The sequence below is a fragment of the Poeciliopsis prolifica genome, unplaced genomic scaffold (assembly GCF_027474105.1).
Source record: "Poeciliopsis prolifica strain line A6 unplaced genomic scaffold, Auburn_PproV2 SCAFFOLD021, whole genome shotgun sequence".
NCBI classification, from domain to species: Eukaryota; Metazoa; Chordata; class Actinopteri; order Cyprinodontiformes; family Poeciliidae; genus Poeciliopsis; species Poeciliopsis prolifica.
Genome location: NW_026562396.1, coordinates 8,935,281 through 8,957,886, shown reverse-complemented (window position 1 = coordinate 8,957,886; position 22,606 = coordinate 8,935,281). Strand labels below are relative to the sequence as shown.

The window sequence follows — 22,606 nt, the reverse complement described above, 5'->3', positions numbered from 1 at the left end:
ACCATTGTACCAGAGAGTCCTACTCAACTTTCCAGTCGTTTCAACAATATGTTATGGTCAACCTTGTCAAATGCTGTGCCAAGGTCCAACAGAACCAGCGCTGTGGTTCTTCCACAATCTGTATTTATATGGATGTCACTGAACACTTGGAAGAGGGCACTCTCAGTACTGTGGTGAGCACTTAACTGGACTCAGAGTTGTCAAACCATTTGGGGTGGTTAGGGATGCTTTTCGTTAGAAGAGACAGAAAAGCTACTTTGAGCTTCGTGGAATCATAAATACAGAAAAATTCAGAGCAATACTAGAAGAAAACCTATCAGAGCCTGCAAAGTACCCGCCTGCGCCGTGAGGTTCAACATCTAGCTGGACATTGACCCTAAAGATGCACCTCGAAATGTTTAGATGAATGGTTTCCAAACCTTTCTGTGTCCAACCTTCAAAATACAGCACAACTCTCCATATGCTCTCTTTATCAATTGAGTATGCTTGTATTACTACATTTTAGTTAGTCAATTTTGTTTACTTGGCCTCCTGCCGAGTCTCTTTCTGCATGGAGTTTTCCTTCTTAGGTTCTCTCCAGGTACTCTGGCTTCCTCCTAAACGCCAAAAACATGATTGTTGGCTTAATAGGTCTCTTTCAATTGTCCTTAGGTGTCAGTGTGGGCATGTGTGTGTGGCTGTTTGTTCTGTGTTTTTGTTTTGCCCCATGATGGACATGTAGTTTGTTACCCTATGACTGCTGGAAATAGGCACCTATGACCCTGCAGCAATAAGTGGAACATTGAATAGCTGGATCTACAGACTCGTTGATCTGCAATCCTAAGCAGTATCTCAACTCCAGCTTTGGGAAACCCTTTTCTTAGATCAAAGCCTATAGGTATAAGACAAATTTCTGCCAAAAATATGACATTCTTTTTATCCATCCAGTCTGAGGGAACTTTCATTTCCCAAAGAAGAAAATGTGGTTGACCCTAAAGATGCACATCTTAAAACGCCGGTTTTAAGATGTGTAGAGATGAGAAAAACTAACCCCATGCAAGTTAACCAGCTGAGAGCTTTGTTGTGTTTCTGCCAAGAAGAAGCAAATCTTTTCATTCAGCCTTCAAACTGAACTAATTGCTGAGCTTTCTGGATTTTTTTTTCTCTTCCATTCTCTGTGTGAAAATGTCATGGCTTAGGATGGCAGCCATCTTCCAGTAAACCCACCAAATAACCCAGCAGCCAAGCATTTCCTGCCACAGTTTGGCATCTCGCATTCCAGTCCGGCCCCGGCCTGACCAAGTGGAACGTTACGTTTCAGCAATTAGATTAAAAGTTCGTCAGGGCAGGGTGGTTGGGACCGGCCCAGGCTAAATGTACTGTAACCATTCATCTGCAGACGCTACTGATTATATAGAAGTTGCTTGATAATTATTCAGGTGCTGATAAGTTTCCCTCCATCCCCTTTTTTTTCCATTTCTCTGCCTCCACTAAGCACTGCAACACACTTCCTGCTTTTTCCACACAAATAATCACACATGCAGTGCAAAAGAAATTTCATTGCAGTTTGTAGGCCAAACCTCATTTAACTAAGATATTACTTTAAAAGTCTATAGACTTTTCCATAGTCTTCCATAAACATTTCTTTGTGAAGCTTTTGCACAGATGTTGGATCAGCTTCCTTTAGAAGCAGAAATGGTTTTTTTTTTTTTTTTTTTTTTGGTTTTGTTTTTTTTACCAGCAACACCAGGGAAGATGGACAGAAGTTTATTTACACAGACTTGATATGAGCTGGTTTGTGGATCAGCTGGCAGTTTGGTCTTTAAAACTGGAGGCAACCTTTCTCAGAACCTGTTGCTTTGGCAGACACGAGGAGGTTTGTGTTTGTGTGTGCGGACATAAATCATCATTGTCTCTGTGGGAATTTAAAGGGCCCCGTCTCAGCAGTTTATGGTTTTATTAGGAGGTCGACGGAGGCAGAGGGCAGATAGCGGGCTAAATTAAAACTGGGAGTCTGGCGCAGTAGAGGTGGATGTGGCTCACCTCTACTGTGGTGAAACTATGTGAAGCGTCTTTGGTAATTTCAATGTTTTCGTGTGAGACACAGCTTCTTAATGTATTTCTACACAACGGTCATGGTTTTAACATTTTTTTGTTACATCTTTTTCCACACCTTATTCACAAAAGAGTTTGCATTGGTTAATTCAGCATAACACGGCGGCTTTATCACTCAGTAAATATCCAAAAAGTTTGTTGTTTACCGGGCTGCTGCATTTTTCTGCTGGCAGTTTCTGTGTTGCCGAGCTGCTTGAGGTGATGGTATGTGGCACCGACAAATCGGTTTCCCTGGTCTGCAGCATGCTCTTTTTAGCTTCTCTTTGTTTTGTGGAGTTTGTATTTATTGGTGCCTTTGTCTCTTCCTCTGCAGACTTGGGCCCTCACGAGACTCTGCTGCATTTCTCGGCGCGGCGTGGCCTTTCTCGGGTGACCCGCTTTCTGCTGCGGCAACCCGGAGCCAGGGAAGCGCTTCAGTTGGTCAACAAAGAAGGTCACACCCCGGCTGCCGTGGCGACACAGCGAGGACACGAGCGTCTCTGTGAGCTCCTTACAAAGTGAGTGCAGCCTAGACCTGGGCATGGTTTGACTTTTTTATGCTGCTGTGACCTCAGATGAATGCATAAATGCTCAAAACAAGAAAAACATATTGTAATTAAATAACTTTTAAAAATTAGAAATTAATTATTCAACATTTTTTGAAAATTTTGATGAACATATTTGGGCTCAATGAATTGTGATTGATCAAATAATATGTGATTAATTGCTGAAATAATCAATTCATTCATGTTTTGTTTCTTCCCCTGCCCCCAAGTACAAAATGGTACCAATTCCTGCCAGACACTTCATATGAACCATCCGTCAGTTCACTTGACATAATTAAGTTATTTTTTGCATTCTGCTGCTGGAAAATGTGACGATGTAACTCTATAAATCTACCAGGAGGGTCCACTCGGAGGTGTTTTGGTTTGATACAGATTGGTTCCATGCCATATTCCATGAGACCAGTATTTAAATAACTAGGAATAGAATAAAATTCAGATTTTTCAGGCAATAATATTCGCATTACTTCAGTTACCGTACCTTTGAAGCCTATTGAAAACATTTAATGATGAAGAAAAATGAGCTGATGGTTTTAGAGCACAGGTAAGAACTAATGTGTCTATATGTACAAAATGAGTGTGATGTACAGTGAAAGGGCGAATTGACAGGAACTGAATGACTGCACAGGGAAGAAAGCGATGATCACTGCAAGCATACCAGAAGGCTGCTAATTTGGTTCCTCCTTCCTTTGTTGAAATGATATTTGTCTTCACAGAACAATAGAAGTATTCAAAGAACATGGGCACTCAGCCCCTGAAGCAACCCTTCTCTGTGCTTCCAACTCAGTGCATAGAGACAAGTTGTAGGCATGTGGCCATCCCAGCCACAAGAAGTAGCTCTGGAATTCTAATTGTTCTCGTGTTGAAGTTGTCAGGTATTAGTCACAATATTACCCTCCTTACTGAAAGACTTGTAGAGTCAAATTATGCCAGTTCTCTACAGACAAACGTATAAGTACAAGGTAGGAAAAAAAAAAACAGCTGCTGACTAAATGGGTTGAGGATCTTAAAGTGGAAATGCTACGTGTTTATGGCAGAATAGTTTGCACTTGACATAAAATGAGGATGCCACTAACTGAAAGAAAACTGCCACTTAGAGAGCTTCCCTGTTGCAGGGTGTAGTTTTAAAACGTCCAACCCTCCCTTTATGTGTTGATGATTACATTTGGCTCTTGAAAAGTGAAGTCACTCTCAGCACGGGCCGGTGACTTCAGACAGCGGGCCTCGGCGTTGAGCTGAAGCGATCCACCCAGGATTGCGCAAATAGATCTGCCCTAAAAAGAGGTGCGTCCTGCTTTACGGAACCGTCTCTGCAAGCAAGAATTAAAAGTCACGCTTTAGGTTGGAACACTTGAAAGGAGGATTTAAAAGTTTTCCTTGAAGGTTTATCGACGATTCCCTTTCGAGGAAGTCATCATAGCGCTTGTTTCACGGCAGGGCCGAGACGGAGGCGGGCGAGGCGTCTGAAACGCTCCAGCTGGTGTCCGCGGATGCTCGGGTGTGCTGCAACTCCCCCACGCTGAACACACACACTCTGACGGTGAGCGTTCGCCCTGGCCGCATCGCTCCGACCCTTCAGGAGAGTGTGGAATATCTTCTGCACTTTTTAGGCCACCTCCATGCCAAGGTGAGTGACCTTACCCTTTATCTCCTCTCCCACTGGTGTCATCCAGCAGCGAGACAGCTCCCGGTCTGCGGCTTGTTTGTCTTTTAACTTTTTTTTAACCTTCAGGCTTCAGTTTGTTTAAGCAGTGGAACACCTTATGTAATCACAGAAGCTGGCTGTTGATAAGAGATGGAAAGAGTGCAGCTCTGTTAGTTTCTCTACTAAATTAAAGCCAAAGTGTGACTTTTTTTCTGTCCTCTGCAGGGAGTTTCTGTCTTGGAGCTGCAGTTAGACTCACTCCACACTGCTGCTGAGTGTTGTGACGGTGCGAAAACAGACTTAACCTGTCAGGAGCGACTCCAGCAGCTCCACTCAACGTCAGAGTGCTTGCTTTCAGAAACCGGAGGGAGCAAAGAGGAGAGCAGCAACTCCATCGTAGGTGAACTCGGCGAGACTTGTCACTCAGAGAAAGACGAAAGTTTACCTCCAGCATCAGAAATCCCTCCCCGGCAGCACAGCCTGGAACCGCAGGGGGACGGGGTGTGTCTCAGTTCAAACACTGAGGAAAAAGGCTGCCAAGGGGAGCAGGAAGGGAGGGTTGACTCCTGTCCCGGGTTGAATTTGTGTGACAGGAGTGAAGGGGCACAGGGTAAGGCTGAAGGGGAAAGCGTCACTGTGGGAAATGTCCCAGCAGAAAACTGCGGTAAACAGGCAGAGGAAGCTGTGATCCGGGAAGAACAGGAGGCCGGGGAGGGAGAAGAGCAGGAAACGGGAGACGGCGCAGCCACGAGGGGAGAGGAGGAGGGCGGATCACAGCACACGATTCTGACAACAGCCAGCGGAGACTTCTCAGTCATGGGCCAGTCTCCGTTGTCAGGGAGTTCTGAACTTTTAAACTCCCCTGAATCAAAAACAAAGTTGAGATCTCAAGATGGAAAGAACATTGAGGAAGAACAAACAGAACTTCCCCAAGAACCCTTTGAAGGGTTCAATTCAGATGAGGTGGAAAAAAAGGAGGTTGGGAGGGAAGAGTTAATGGACCCCATTTCAACCCCAAGAGACCTCCCCGACCTGTTGGCGATAGCCTGCAGTGATGTAATTGAGCGACGTGAATCTGCCGTTCCACTACTGCTGATAGAAGGCCTCCGCGAGGGGGAACCTCCGCCAGACATAAACAGCCAAGAACAAAACCAGGAAACAGCTGGTCAGGATTACGCAGCCGAGCAGGAGCAGGGCTCCGGTCCAGAAGCTGCCCGTCATTCTGGGACTGACACTGGAGCTGAGAGCAACAGCAAAGACGCAACCAAACTCCAGGATTTCGCTCCAGACGAACCAAAGAGCTTCGATTTTTGGGTTTTGAATAGTGCCGAGGAGGAAACACGGACTGACCAGTCATCACCAGGAAATATGCTCACTAAGAGGAAAGCTGACCAGGATTCAGGCGTGGCACACCGTGTCTCTAGTGATGACGAAGGAAGCTTTAGATCTTTTGGAAGTTCTTCAACGGAAATATTCCACCCTACTGAGGATAACAGCACCATGCAGGAGGGAAATCAAACTATGAACATAGATATATCCTCAACCGGATGTACCGAGGACTTAAATGATCTATCACGCAGCGTAAACCATGAACACTCACCAGGTGACGACAATGAGCTTTTGTTGGACGCTGGTACCATCAATTCCCTGAACCCTTCAGTTGGTAGTAGAGATGTGTTGGAGAATGAATCAGAGCTGCTAGATGACTTTAAGACAATGGATTGCTTGATTCTTGAAAGTTGTGAGGAACTGCTTATAGAATGTCCTGAACAGGATTCAGTGTTGGATCCAATTCCTTTAGTCAGTGAGGATGTCCCTACTTCAGAACCTGGCGAAAGTAACAACAAGCAGTCCTCCAACTCTCATGCGAATATCGACATCCAGGCTGAATCAGAGGTCAAAGTCAACGGCCCCGTCGAAGACGATCAGCAGACGGACGCCAGTGATAAACCAGAGGGAGCAGAGAAGAGTAGGAATGTACAAATGCAGCCTGAACAGGATGACTTAAAGGAGACTCAGGACACGGGGTCGACCGAGGGTCAGCTTGCCATCTCAGCACAGGACAGCAATCCTTCGTCAGACATCGTAGATGGTATCCCTTTGGAACTGGAACCGCCTGCTGCTGTCGCCGAGTCATCTGTGGACACTCCCGTCGAGGATCAGATGGCTGCCAACCCAGACTCTGCCGATTCACTGCATGGAGCGACAGAGAGCTGCGCGACTGCCGACCGAGGTTGGAAACGCTGATTTATTTACTTTTCTCATTGGTTTTATTTCAGCTTCACACCCTCATGCATCACGGGGTGATTTGTTTGTCAATGTTTCATTCCTAAGCTCATTTTCTAAATCCAATTCAGTGCTTTTCTTGTGATTAATGGGAAAAGCTCTGCTAAGTTAAATGCCATGCAGCTCGCTTTAATTGTGGTCGGAGTGGGTTTTTAGCATATCTCTGACATCTTGCTGCGACAGTGATATATCACTGTCGCTAAGACCTGTTGCGTTTACTTCGTGAGCTTCTGAGATCAACTCCGAACAACTATATTCATACAGGGCCTTGCAAAAGCTTCAATACTCCTCTCGCTACGTTTTGTTACATTACAACCACTATCTTGAACATATTTTATTTGGATTTCATTTGACTATAAAACAAAGTAGTGAAGACCTCTGAACTGAATGAATAAAGGAAGCAAAAAGCAATAAACATATGCAACTTCTTTTACTGTGAAACCTCGAGATAAAATCTGGTGCAACTGGAATTGTTCTAAGAAGCCACTTAAAGAGTCAGTAGAGTCAATCTGTATGTCAATACTTCTCAGTATCTCCAGCTGTTCTGTGAAGGCTTCATAGGTTTCATAGAAAGCATTAGTGAACAAAAAGGTTACCGAAACCAAGGAAAACGTCATACCGCACGGGATGTAAGTATCCCTCAGAGCAATGCTCTAAGGCTGAAATGACGATGAATGAATTGCTGAAATAAACAACAAATTTAGTAATCGACAGAAAACAAAAAAGGCAATTTCCTGATAGAACAATACACTCAGAGCAGGAATTATGCCAAAACCTGACAACAGAAATATACATTTTGCATTTAGAATATATAAAAAACATTTTTCAACCCAGAACTGTGGCATATATTTGGCTTTACCTGGTTCAATTTCTCTTAAAAACAAATCTCAGTTACGAATAATAAAAAAATAACATTATTTATTAGATGACTTATGTACTGCCAGACCTTATGTACTGTAAGGTCTGGCAGAAAGGAATGAGCTTTTCACATGTTGATGTTAAAAGTCTTTTTTTTTTAGCTACCGCTGCGTCCTTTGCTGCAAATGATCAAGCGTACAGGTGCCAGGTGACACCTTTTATCCTCAACAGATTTGACAGGCGGCAACACTTTCACGTTCTCCATCCCATCTGACCGAGCTAGAGCCGTTTTTGGGAAGGAAAACGAGCAACAATTTCCATCTACAAAGCTGACAGAGCGGTAACTTAAGTTAACAGTGTTTCTACGAAGCATTCATCGTCTTTTCCCTTCCCCTGTCACAACTGTGCTCTGGTTGTGCAGACCCGTCACATGAAACGCATTAAAATGTGTGGTTGTCGCCTCACAGAAGTGGAAAATGTTCAAGGGGTACCAATACTTTCGATGTGCGCTTTTAATGTGATTACATGCATTGTTCTGGTTGCAGGGCTTCGCATATGTCAGCAGACGGCAGTCACATTACCCCAGCACGTGACTGGCTCTCAGACACACAGCTAGGAGGCAGGATTGTGCAAAATAAACACTCCCAGGCCAGCTGGTGTGTGTGTGTGTGCGTGTGTGTGTGTGTGTGTGTGTGTGTGTTTGGAGCAGGAAGTGAGACTTTTAAAAAGTCTCCTCTTCTCAGTGAGCTTCCAACACTTTTCCCATGTGCAATTTTCACTCCTCTGAAATAATTGTGCAGAATAAAGACAGGTTGAGAGGGCAAGGTTGGCGCTTTGCGTCACTCCTGCAGCAGTGTGTTATTGTGAAGTGCGAGGATAATTTTACAGCACGACAGCGCCCTTGACCCCTGAAACATCACTGACAGGGTCTCTGGTTTTTCTCAGGTTGTAAATCAACGTTTTGAACATCTTATCGTAGTCAGTTCCCCTTTTTTGTCCATAGTTTTTTACTTCCTCTCATATTCAACACATCATATTTACTTAAGGAACAGCAGCAAAGTTTTTTTTAAAATTTTCTTATGAGGACATTTTCTAGTATTTTTTTTTTTCAGTCTGAGTAACAGATGCTGGACATGTGCCCTTTGGAAGCTTTTTAACACAGGCTCTTTGTGTATTCGGAAGATGTGCTGTAGGCCTGACTGTGCTGTGTTTGCATGCATTTCTCCAGAGGTGGAAGTCGACAAACCCATTGACGCCGTGAGATGCACAGGAGAGGAAGACAATGGCCCAGGAGAGGGACCGGACGCCTCGACGGTACGATGAGAATCTCTGCTCTCGCTTTGAGCCTTGTAGTAAATGTGGCTTTGATGATAAAGTGTCTTTAAACATCAGGTAGCATTTGGCAGGAGGATTTTTTTTTATTTTTAGAACAAAGCAGAGTAAAGAGGCTGCGGAAGAACAAAAGCCATTTCTGACTATTATGAAAACACAGTTAATGTGTTTACATTTATTTTGAATCATTTTTAAAGGGTTTTTATATGTTGTGCAGGCCATGGTTGGAGTAACTGATTTGGATTTGTGGTTTATGTATCTGTGAACTTAAAGTTTCTGATCCAAAGATCATCTGGTTTTCATAGCATCAGTAACTGAAATTTACGGTGAAATCAGACCACGCCTGTCCGCTTTACTCACAGACTGATTGCATCTTTTTTAAATATTACTATTTCTGCCAAATTTCACTAAAACCCATGTAGTGTTTTCAAATATGGCTCAGATATGTAACTGCAGGAGAGCAAAATGCAAAGAAATCCCATTTTGAAGACGGAAAATTTTAGTTCAAGAACATAAATGATGCAAAAAGGTTGGGAGAAGTTGATTTGTGTGACGTTAATACAGATAATTCAAAGCAAAAAGAGCAAAAAAACGATGGTGACGAAATCTGATTGATTTTAAAAAGTCTGGGGCTCTTTTCGTTTGTGTTGTTGTCAGAATTGCTGCGCGGGTGATGGTTTCAGAAAGCATCACAGTGTGCATATTTCCTGGTCGAATGTTGACAATGTTGTGACTTGAGAAAAATCAGGGTTTCCAGTCTTTTTGGTCAGTGAATAACTCCACCAAATGTTTTTGAGGGACAGCAAGAACCCAGAGTGTTTCTTGGAGGTCGAGTGGCTCGCTGTCTCTTATTAAATCCCCATATGGTGTTAAAGACCTGAATGACTGTTCGGATCGCTTTAAGATCAACAAGATCTCCTCTGCTGCTCTGTCCCGCGAGGCGAGCCTGCTCTCCCCCTTTCTGTCTGCTCAGCCTCCGAACACATGGATGCAATCCTTAGCTAGACGAAGCTTTGCTCCCAAATGTTGCTGACTGACGGATTCCTCTGCAGCCATAGACTGGAGTGGCTCGGCTTATTCCTGGGCTGCGGTCTGGGTCAGCGGCTTGTTCTGAATGCCAGATGTCTTGGGAGGGACGGGGGGTGGAAACGAGAGGAGCCTGCAGGGCAGCGGGGTCGTCAGCAGAGGGCGACATAACCTCGGTGGCAGAAGCTTCTCTCCCTCGCTTTGATTTTCAGAATAAGCCTCAGAATTCTGTTTGATTTCCAGACCGAATAATACGCAGCAAATCTGAAGGCAAGTGGAATTAGACCTGAGATTAATGCAGGAATCAATAATCCCACGCTGTGTGTTTTGACTTGTTCAGACAGCGGGGCAGTTTAGCTTTGCTCGAATCTAGGATTCTTCCATCACTGCTGTGGGGCAAAAACCTTGCTTCTCCCTTTTTAGTCGTGTCAGTTTTCTTCTGGAAATCAGCTTATATTGATCACCATCCTCATCTGTCTGGACTTTCGTTAACACATTTCCAATTAAAATTATCAAAAGAGCATGTATCTTTGACCAAACAGTGTATATATTTACATTTAGAAGCCAGGTGCTTCTTTTTTTTTAATGCTACGCTGCTTAGCCACACCTTGATGCATAAGGTGTAAAGCTCTTGTTTAATCGGTCCTGTCGTAGGTTTTATTACCAGCAGCCAGACCTGCAGGACTGATGGATAAACATAAGATGGATTCGGATCAGCATTTTCAGTGTGGGTTTCTGTATAAAAGAGGTGTTAGTTGGTGTCAAACAAACTGAAAATATACCTAAGAGAGTTTCTCTAAAGCAGGAAACGTTACAATCTGAAAAGTGAAAGCAAAACCTCCACAATCCTAAGAGAAAAGAAATGTACAAAAGTATAAAAATAAATACCAAAGTAGTTTATTTTGAGATGTAAAAAGCCACAGCTTTTTAAAATGTATTTTAGTCAAAAGAGTTTTCAGGAGTTCATATTTGATTCTTATGGACCTCAGACAAAAGTTAGATGGAAAAGCTGGAGAAATTATCTTCATTTTGTTTCAAGTAAACCATTCAAATCTGTTTTGGCCATTGGTACGATTTGTTGTGCAAGTCATTGTTGCGTGTTTGGGAATACTTTTTAATAGCTGGATGTTATGAAAATGTTGTATATTGTAATATTTATTGAGTGGTTCACATTCTTACATTCATAGTCTCACTGTTTTTGCAGTTGAAGTGGAATAGATGCAGAGTTTTGGTAATCAATTCCAGATCGTGTCAATGTTAAGAATAAATATTTAACTTTTCTTTAAAAAACTAAAATTGCTTATTGTCAAAACATTTTTTTCAGATAAGCACAAATTTGAACAATCAAGTATCATTTGGAAAATATTTCTCAAACTGAGCTACATAAACCTAAGCAAAATGTAAAAATAAAAACTTTTCAAGTGTGTGTGATATTTATCATTTAATTGCGAGGACTACCATTCTGTTTTAGACATTATATGGAAGAGAAAATCAGTTTCATCATCATCTTTCAGTGTCAATTAAAATTTTTACATATCAGAAATTAACCCCACCAGGTTAATTCAAATCCAGTCATGTACAATGCAACAAAGAAAAAGGTGACAATAGATATAAAAAATACTAATCAAAACATTTTATATACCTGCAAAACCCATCAGATTAAGAATCAAAATTGTCTCCCATGTTAAAAATACAGTCAGGATGAAGCCGAGCTCATGATACTAATCTGTTCATGTTCTGTTTTTCTTCTTTCTCCAATCCAAGATGAATACGATAAAATGTGGGCAGATTTCTTTTGGAGGAGAAAAAACGATTGTGATGGTGTTCAGTTGAAGTAAGGCTGTGATCAATCACTGCAGGTCACAGCCGAGCTGCCCCCTTATCCTGGCTGTTAAAGACAGAGCAGTGGAGGGATTTAAATACCGAGACCCAACAGTATAACAGCAGGGTGCGCTAGGTTACACCATGGAGGAGCTTTATAGTTGATTCTTTGATTTGATATGACCAACTGTTTAGTTGTATTTCCCTTTATCCTGGTTATATTTGGGAATTTTGATGCAGTGAAAGTGTCTGGATGAAGTAAAGTGTAGGAATCAATTTAAACCACATTGCTTCTCTGTTACTGGTTGCTAGGCACTGCCCACCATATTCTGCTGTTGGGAAATACTTCCTGTTGAATCAATGGTACCAAGAGACTTCATATACATGTTAAGGACTGACTGTGACCCAATGGGAAGAGTAGTCCTCTTGCAATCTTAAAATTGTGGCTTAATTTCCAGATTCCTCCTGTGACATGTCAACGTAGCTTTGGAGAAATTGATTTGCATATCGGTGTATTATTGTTTGCACATTAGTGAGTCGGACTGGGTGAACATTTAATAAAATGGAAGATTTTAGCATCATAAAAATTTAATTGTAGCTTGCTTTTTGAAATTCTTTAAAAAATGTTTGTTTCAAATTTAAAAACTAGGTAACAGATGCAAGGTGTCTGCACATCCTTAAACTGCCTTGTATTCATTTATCTAAAACTAAGGATTTAAAATGTCTTGACCTTAAATACATTGACAGCAGGTTTTAAGTGTTGTCGTAGAAGCCCTATTTAATCTCGGGACTTATCTCTCAGACAAGAGTTTGAGTCGCACGCACACTCAAACATCTTCACTGCGTTCTGTGAATCGTGGAGGATACCACTAATTTACTATTTGCTAGCGAGCTGACTAACTTTCTTGTGTCCATCATTGATAAGTTTAAATGTATTGATGGTTGGCTGAACGATGTTCATCTTCACCGCTAGCTCACTTCTGTTGCCAACCGAAGCAATACATATGAATATGTAAACATGGGATTTTTCTTTTGCACATTAGTTGTAATGCAGGTCTTAAATTTTATTCCTAATGGTCTTAACATTTAGTTGGTCAGCAGAAAGAAACCCTGGAATGACAGTTTCCTAAATAACAGCTTGTTTTTCCGATATCGAGGTAATTTTATTGATGTGAATTAATTCAAACATAACTGAAAGCCGATGGACTTGCCAAAGAACGTCAGGACGCAGAATAGTAAGAAAGGACTTTCCCAGAAAAATAGCTTCTGTTTTTCCCCCCCACATCCTTCAAATGCAGTAACTGCTACTGTAGCTGTCGCTCCTCCAGTAAATGCTATGAATTCTTCATCAATGAAGTCTGTCAGCTTCAAGATGCCTTCGGGGTCAGCTTTCAGTGCAGACACACCCTCTCAGACGGTTTTCTGTTTTCATTCCGCGCTGTTGGTCTCGTGTTTTAAACAGTCTCTCTGGTGCTCATTAGGCGTTAGGATGGGTGAGGAATGTTGCCAAACCTTTGCTTGATAGCTAGCAGTAAAACACTTGGACACGTCTGCCGGGACGTCGTTCCAGTGGATGATTATTGTCTTCTGTTGCATTGTTATTGTGCCGTATTGGAGGAAGAAAGCTGCATAGAAAACCCCAACATCTTCCAACTTGCATTGTGCGTGACAGGTCCGGACTAGAGCAAGCTTAAGGACACATCCTGGTTTCATGGCATTGCAGAACAGCAATTACAGCTGTAATATATGTTGTTGAATATATTTACAATTGCCGGATGTGAAATTTTTTTTTTCCTTTTTGGAAATAGGTAAAGCACAGATGAATTTTGACCAATTCTCTGTTAGACACAACGAGCAAGAAGCAACAGTCCATTCATAAAGAAGAGGAAAAAAAGTATCAACATATGTAGATGGGCGGTGCTCCTGGGAACCATCTGTGTTTTGCACAGACAGCTGTTTTGGTTATAGCGGTTGCTAGAACACATCACTCCTATCTGTTGAGATCCGTATCTGTGGCCTGTGAACTAGATTGAAAATAAAACAAAGTTTGGCACTGACGCAATGAAATACATCATTGCTCTCATTTAAAACTGTATCATAGATAGTGCCTATAGTTGCAAAATCAATACAATTACATTTATGTTAGCTTGACCATATCTTTTTTGTTGTCTTGATTTTGTCATGCATGCCAGCAGAGATAAAAAAAAACATGTAGTAAATTTAGTAGCAGCTTGCAATCAAACATGCATATTGCACAGAAAATTAGACTTTTTTTAATAGATTTTTGTTTTACATATTTGAAATACTCCCAAACTGGTGGCATGACCTTTCCTGTTTATCCACAGATTTTTCTTCCCACAGTTTATTTTTAATCGGTTATGAATCATGGTGGTAAAACCTGCAACATCTGCTGTGCAAGTTACACTACAGGAAGTTGCTAGATAATCAAAAAGGGAGTGAGTTAGTTGATAAGCAAAAGCCTTTCATCTGCCTACGGTGTTTACTCTCACTTAGGACTATATTGTTATTGATTCATTGTCTGTTGAATGGATGTTTGAAAAGTACACAAAAAATTGTGGACTGTATTGCCAAGAATCATGAAGAACAAAAACCAAACATAATTCCTTTTCTTTTTGTGCTAATTGTATATATACTTTTAAATTCATTTGAAATTTCAAGCTATTATATTTTAGCTATTTGGGAAACCAAATTAAGATCTACATCTTTAAGATTTTCACAAATATGACATATTTTTAGCTTTGCAAAAGGTTGTGTTGGTCTAGTAGGGGTCTCTTGTTGGCCTGGTAACTTGTCGGCACCTCATATTTGCAGAGGAAGCGCAGAACAAGGATGATTTAATCGTACCAACTAAATCAATAACGGCCTTTTGTCATCTGACATAGGGTAACAATGCAGCTCTTCTGATGGCTGCTTCACACAATGAGAGAGAGGCTTTCACAGCCTCGCTAAGGCTAGTGAGAGCAAAGGCATGAGTCAGACAGAGTCTGGAGAAGTTGAGAGACGACAGAGGACAAGAAAAAGAAGGGAGGGAGGGGAAGAAAGAGGGTGGGACCGGAGCTGGAGTTTGGTTGGAGGCTGCCTCTGTGGCAGCCAGAGGTGAGGCTTTGCAGACAGCTTCAGCCTCTCCTCAAGAGCGCTCCTCGTGGATTTTCTTTCTCCCCCACTCCGATCCACAAAAACCCCTTTAAGGATATTTGTAGGAAAATGTACGAACGACACAAGAGGAGGTACAGCCTCTGTGCCAAAGGAGAGCGCGCGGTGGACGTGGTTCTCATCAAGGTAGGCCACTTCCCTGCACTTTTCAAACAAAGTTGTTTTGCCGTTTCAATACGGCCGGTGCCACAGTAATAACAGTCATTTTGGAGCAGAAGCTTTGAACTCGCAGCCGTTAAGAGCTGCAGACAGATAAAAATGTAATGGCAAAAGTAGAAAAAGGCAGGGGGAGAAATTTGAAAGCGGGATCCAATTCGTAAAAGCGAACCATAAAAAAAAAAAAAGGAGGCCAGAGATAAGTAATGTTCATCATTACTTTAAATGAAGTCAATTTAATAGCGCCTCGTGAAGTGAATTAGCAGCTCCAGTTCCTGAGGCAGGTTGGTATCGCAGGCCTGGCAACACTGACTCATAAAAAGCTCTTCCAAAAAAAAAAGAAAAAAAAAGTTTATTTCTTAAACAAAGCATTACCAGAAGTATCATAAATTGCTTCAATGTGCTTTGACAAATCTGTGGGGGTCTGCCATGGGTGTTTCAAGGGTTTTCTGTTGTGATGCACGCTGGTGCATGATTGCACGTTTGTTGATAGTGGCCCTTCAGACACAGAGTGCTTATTATTCGGGGCGGAGTGTGGTTTCTGCATGGAAGCTCCTGCATATGCTTATGCTTTATGTGACACCATGGCGGATGTCTGCTCTCTGTCTATCTCTGTGGAGCGACTGTGCATAAAACTTAATGAGGCTGAGGCTGTTAAAGGTCTTCCCGGGGTTATTTGGTCAGCACAGCGGGTACTTGTCCGACAAACTCTGCAGCTTAAACAGAGTATCAGCTTCTCTGAAAATGGCTGTCGTACTGTAATTATATCCTCTTGAGTACTGAACTGTAATGATTTTGTGTCAAATCGGTTGAAATGAAAGGTAAGTGGAGTTTTTCTGTTTTTATTTTTTGTAAATTGGCTTTTACACGGCTCCCATGCGGGTAATGCTATTTAAAGCCACAAATGGCACCTTTTCTTTTCTCCACACAGAACTGTGTTGGAGTTTGGTTTGCCTTAATTGCTGATTTGGGTCTACACTATTTCAACATTAATCACAATCCATTAATTTTTGCAGTGCTGAACCTGCTCCAAGCCAAATACGGAGCAGGTTGGCGACAAACAAAATCACACGTCGCGATTCAGTGATCCACACAAGATGCTTCAGAGGATCAAACACCACCTGATCGAGTCATAATAACGGTGTTTACTCTCACTTAGGCCTGGGAAACCAATCTGTCAATTGTCAACAATGCTGCTCCCTGCTGAGACCTAAACCAACATATTTTTCTCAAATATAAAAGTGTAGTCACACTCTTCATCCTCAGTTGTTCCACAAACATGCAAGAGAAAGCAAAGTGATCTAAAGGCTTGGGTTGATAAATATTCAATTATTTTACTTTTTATCTCAAAACCAAGAAGTTCACATTGGTTTCTAGGGTAATGCTGCACACGGGCTGTCAGCTGCCTGAAAAGAAGGTCCTTCATTTTCTGTCGTATTAATAAGACTACTGTTGTGAAACTAAGCAAACGCCACTCCATGTTTTCAGTCTGTCAATTTACAGTTAATCTTTGCACTAACAGATGCTTTCCTGGTGAGAACTTCAGTCATTTGATTATACCAAATGATCATTGGTGATTGAAATAAGAAGCCAGAGCAGCATATCAAAAGCTTGACTTTTCTGCTCATCTGTTTCTTCGTGAAGCTACATCTTGGAGCGTCTTTGCCATTGACGATCAAGTCATGTTCATAACATTCCTGGCATAAAGCTCAGAGTTGCTTCTGTGGCGCTTGCAATACATATAGCACAGAGAGAACCAAATGAGAATGAAGAGTGGAAAGTTGTGTTAAACTCCTTATTATAATGTAAATAGAGTAGGAGATAGATTTATGTGTAGAGGATATAAAAAAATAAGTAGGGTGCAGAAGTTTGACTAACAAGCCCAGCGCACTGCATGTGCACATTTCTCCGCCCTCTTTCACTTCTGCCAATCACACATGACCCCAGTACGCTTTGATATGCGACGCTGGCGATGATTTGCACTTCACTCACCTAGGCCTGTCACAATGACAAATTTTACCGGACAGTAAATTGTTCCAGAAGTTATTGCAATATTGTTTTGAGAAGTTTTTCAAGTGATACGATGGTAATGACATTATAATACAAGATCATAATACTGCAAGATTATGCAAGCTTAAGATCAATAAACTTTAAATTCTATTGAACATTTAACACTGGAACTGGAAGTCATTTTAAATATCCAAATTAAGACAGAACCACAGAAGCAACAAATAAAATGAATTATAAAGACTGTAAACAAGATTGTTCTTCAAAAATAAGGGCTGGTTGACACCAAAACAAAAGAGTGAAGACTAGGCCTGTCACGATAACAGATTTTGCTGGGCGATAAATTGTCTCAAAAATTATTGCGATAAACGATAATATTGTTTGAAGACCTTTTTACATTGATTTAATGGAAATTACGTAATAGTACATGTGATTTCCTGCCAAAGATAGATTCACTTTACTTTAAAAAGAACACTTAACACTGGGACCGATACACAAAATAAATAAAACAACAAAAACCAAAAATAAAATAGATTCTCAGTCTCCATTAACAATAAATGTACTTGAATAAAAACTAAACAACATGAAGCCAAAGTGGAAATAAATACTGCATTCAACCAAAAGAGTGCAGATTATGAAGTCTGTATAGTATATTGGCCTTCAGTAATAATTAGATTTAAATAGAGAAGAATCCGACTGCCTGATGCAATAGTTCACACTACAGAATTTTTTTAACACTTGTGTGTTACGGTAGATCGTCGTGGCCGCTCCGATCTAAATCAAGAATTTGCCCAGACTGGGAGCTTGACGCAACCTGTTGAATGTGACCGGTAGCCAATCAGAAAGCGCGGATTCTCCTCGTGCTTTCTGAGGGGAAACACGGAGAAAATCCCGAACAGCTGACACAATGCAACCCGAAGTCCAGCAGACATCGGAGACAACATGAATGTTTATTCAACATTTCGTGCAAAGAAAGTATAAATAACTAGGGGAGGAGTTGGAGCGAAATTTCTATCCAGAAAACCCGGTAACTTTTCAGCTGTTCTTCGTTAACGTGACATAAATAGGTTCTAATGATTTTCATTCAGTCAGACTGACACTAGCCACATGCATTGCAGGTAGATTGTAGTAAGGAATTGATTAATGCCTGGTTTCAAACTTAGTGAACTGGACTTATTATTTTGTGTCCATTGTTGGACACAACACGGTTCGATCGAACCGTTATAGCTAGGCTTTCTGTCGGCTAATGTGTCTCAGGTTTTGATAATGAGTCGACAATCCGCGACATCAGATTGTGCAGCGCGCGCTGGGCATTACACTAAGAAATAAGGAAGAGAGGATCAGTGGAGAGCACTGGAGTTGAGCCTTTTTCCATTCAGTGTCATCAACAGTAAGAGATGACACGATATAGCCGATAATTAAAATGAGGTCGATAGTTTTAATGTGCGATTAATTGACTTATCGTCTATCGCGACAAGCCTAGTGAAGACTACAGTCATCCAGTTTTTGGTAGAAAGAGAAAAATGATAAATGGTGTCACTGGAAAATAGTGATTTTGCTTTATCATGCAATTAATTGATTTATTACTAATTGCGACTAGCCTAGACTTACTCTGCCTTTACAGCAAGCAACAACATGGAAGATGTTAAACAAAAGCTAAAAAGAGAAGTTACTGCTTACTTAAATGGTGGTCGAACAACGAAAGCAGTAAAATCTTAATTAAAATAACATGTGGCATTTACTTCTTGCTCGGTCCTAAAATAAAAGTAAATTTGTCAGGTCGGATCAAGCTCAAACATAAAGTCTATGGCCTCTTCTCGGGATGGATTTTTTAGCTACGGTCCCAACTCTTATCCGTTTTTAAGATCTTGACGATGTCATCTGTTTTCCAGCATTGATGAGCTTTAATCAAGGAATAACCTTTATCACACATGCGAGTACTTTTCTGTTGAATGTGAGTCATCCTGAGGTTCACATCTGGAAGAAGGTGGTCTGCTCCCTACATACTTGAGATTAGTCTCTGTCACAGACAATTTCTGTACAAAGTTAACTTTAAAAACATTTCTAGGCTTGTTTGCATTTGTCCATAACCACCGGTTGGGACTTAGGGATGAGGGCACATGAAGGAGAGTATCTGGGAAAGTTTCCCTGCTACACGTAACGCCTCACTTTGGTCTATTTTTTTCTTCTGGACTTGTTCTAATGTCAGCCTCTGTCTACAAAACAAGGCTAGTATAGCAACAGCGTGTGTGACAGAGAGAGAAACAGACTGACAGAGGAGCAGGGAGGAAAAGAGAGTGAGCGATATGATGGTGTGGGAAAAGGCTGGCTAACGGTTTCCTCTGCCCTCAGATGGAAACAGGCATTTGGCCAAATGACTTCATTCCAACCAGCGTTTAACATCCCAGCGTCTCTCCTGGCCAGGAGTCACAGAACACATCATTACTCTACTTACCAAGTACAGTCACCGTGAATGAGCCTTTATGCTCGTCTAACTAACTTAGCAGTACAGTAGATCGATGTGTAAGTACTGCATGCGGTTCCACAGATAGATGGGGAAACGCCCAACAGGCTTGGGAAAGCTATTCAGTAAGTCTTTCTTTCCATTTTTGGGAGCTTGTTTCCTGTTTATTATTCAATGTTTTCAGGGAAAACGCCATGCTGCTTTGTAAATTACTTTTTGCTTTGAAATATAGAAGAAAAAAGCAATATGGATAAAATATTTCTGGACTTTACTTAGTGTGCTGTGGTCAACTTCACAGATTTCAGAATTTCTAAGACGTTGCTCTGGAAAATGTGATTCTTCTGGTGGTTTTCAAATTACTTATTTGTTTGTTTTCATCCATCTATTTGTCTGTCCATCCATCTATCCGCCAGTCTGTCCTCTCGATCCATCATCTGTCTGTCATTCTTCCAATTCGTCCATTTGTACGTGAATACTTTTCTCGGCCAGACATTTTCCTCTCATTCTATCTATCTGCCCTTTTCCTAAACCATCTGTCCATCCTTCTCCCAATCCATCTATCCATCTTTCTAACACTCCATCCTTCCATCCCGTCCTTCTTCCAATCCCTTCTGCCATATATGAATCCTTTTCAGTCCATCCATTCTCCTCCCAATCATCCGTCCATCATCCATTTGTCCTTTTCTCAATCCATATATTCATACATGAAACATTTTCTGTCTTTCCATCTATTCTCCTCCCAATCCATCCATCTTCCCTCCAAGTCTATGCATCCATCTTCCCATCCATTCATTCCTCCATCCGCTCTTCTTTCAATTCATCCATCTGTCCATTCTCCCTCCAAATCCATCAACCTGTTTGTCTTTCTTATTCGTTGGTCCATCCTTGTATATGTTCTTCTCCATCCATCTCTCCCTCCTTCCTACCTGCAGGTTCTAACCTTTAACTTAAAAGAATTGACTGGGAACTCTGGGGATGTTCATCCAGTAAAGGATGCATTTTGTACCTTGGACAATGTGTAGAAAATTTTATGTTGACCAGCTATGGCATTGTTGCCCAATGATTGATACAGTAACAAGGTCTGCCTTGTTGCATGTTCATGTGGGTGTTATTTTGACACCTGGTATCCATATAAACACTCTTCTGGACTAACCAAACATCTCACAGAGCAGCGGTTTCTCCTAAAGTTGCAGCATCTGCCTGTCAGCAGGACACAACAAAAACTGCAGAGAAGAGGCTCAGAGACCACAAAGAGTCAAGATGTTTCATTTCACTTCAACTTAGAGGAGAGGGATTTTGATAAGAGTAACGCTGATTATTGCTGTTTATGATTTCAGGGGAAAAAAAATTAGTCTGTGCAGAAAGTGCATTTCCCAGGTTCACCTGAGAATAGCTGCATCCCGAGGCCGGCTGCTCGCCAGCGTCGCATATCAAAGCGTGCCGCGTAAACACGCCTGGCTTGGGAACAGCCGTGCTGTCTGCCATGGCATCCTTCAGTGATGCACAACCTCTCTGGCTGCACGCCTGTTTGAAAACAAGGCAGCAGTCCAACCGCTGCATGCTCTGCCACACACGCACGCACCGACACATGCATACGCAGATACACAGTCACTCAGCAGTCTGCCTTTTATTTTTAAACCAGATGTGTTTTTACTGGGTGCAGTTTAGATTCCCCAGCACTACAAATATGCACAAGACTCAGAATATGGGCTGGCAGCCTGCAGTCGGGGTGATCAGCTCCCTTGCTGACTGACTCGTTGTTTTGCAGGCCTCACTGGCCGACGCCTCGAGACGCTACTGATCACAGCATGCTGAAAGCAAGCCTGCTTTATTTCCGCTTTTCTTCATCAGCGTGTCCATGCATCCTTAAAAACGCTTAAATTCATGCGTCTGAAGTGAGACCTTAAAATGTCTTTAATCCATTCATAAATTGAATTTAAGACATTTAAAACTTGTGGGTCTGAAATGTTTTCTTGTGTATTTTATATAATGATTGTTCTATCAAGCTTGAATAAGTTTGATCATAAAATAATTATTGAAAAACATGCAATGCCTTCATTCTCCTACTATTCCTGTCGCCGTCTTCGTCTTTTTCGCCAGTAGCAAGATTTGCATGGTAATTACATTTCAATACAGCCAAAACCATCACCTCATCATTGCGTAAAATCTTTTAATCGATAAGCATGTTTTAAAAAAATTGGCATGTTTACATTAAACAATATCGATCTATAGTTAATCTAAAAAAAATAATAAAATTTTTCTTCAATAGTTTTATATAGATTTCCGATTATGGATATATATGTATGTGTGTGCAGGTTTGTTTTGCACATTGCTGTGAAGCCGGTCGTATATTTTATACATAATGGTGTTAAAAAGGTTTTAAAGTCTTAATTTTGAGTTGGTGAAACCTGCAGAAACCCTGTTTGTGATCGTTAGCGATGTTGAAGCTGTGCTATTCAAGAAGTTGAAATCGAAGGAAAAGAATCAAGAAGTTAGTGACATGAAATCCCAGGGCTTTTATTAACTGCCTTCTCACCTGTGTCCTTCAACAGTCCCCATACATTTTTATTACATCAGCTGAGCCAAAATAAAGAGGCATCAAGCTTTTGTCTCTCCACGCTCTGATCCATTCACAGTTGTACATTTCATTCCCCATCACTCCAGGTCATTCAGTGCCATAAGTCTTCTAATTCTGTTCTTTCTGTAAACATATTTTATTATAGCTCCCATTCCTCATTTGACTGCGTTTCTAACATTCCAGTGCCACTTTCCCTGATGAGGTTAGTCCACACCGGGCCCTTTGTTGCAAACAGCAACTGGAACCTGCAAAATCTGTGCAAGCATTTACAGTACATCTTTCACGTCTGTGTGTGTACCGAAGCCCTCTGTGGCCAGCTAATCTTTCCTCGTCAGCATGTTTGTTCTCTCTCAGCTGGCCCTGTTTGATATCTGAACACAGCTGCGAGGGAAAGGGGGGGAAACGAATCTGCATCTAAGTGTGTGGGATTTGTTGTGTGCATGTGAGACTTGATGAAGGAGTCAAGGCAACACAAGCAAGCCTTTATCATGTGGCGCTGCTGAGCAGGCTGCAAGTAGCAATGTTTTTTGTATGTGTGTGTGTTTGCAGGAAAGCTAAAGTGTAAAGGCTCTTGCTCACTCCTCCCAGGTCTGGACAACAGAGCTCAGTCTTTCTCTGGGTCA

General features: G+C 41.6%; 1 protein-coding gene across 8 annotated transcripts in view; it reads left to right on the top strand.

Annotated features, from left to right (window-relative positions):
• LOC129369408 (A-kinase anchor protein 13) overlaps positions 1–22,606 on the top strand; it is a 124,338-nt gene that overhangs the window by 41,073 nt on the left and 60,659 nt on the right. For all 8 annotated transcript variants that reach the window (XM_055044781.1, XM_055044778.1, XM_055044779.1 and 5 more), the window contains exons 6-9: positions 2,408–2,591; positions 4,074–4,263; positions 4,507–6,514; positions 8,654–8,739. In XM_055044781.1, coding sequence (XP_054900756.1) covers positions 2,408–2,591; positions 4,074–4,263; positions 4,507–6,514; positions 8,654–8,739 — 2,468 coding nt within the window. The remainder of the gene's footprint in view (positions 1–2,407; positions 2,592–4,073; positions 4,264–4,506; positions 6,515–8,653; positions 8,740–22,606) is intronic.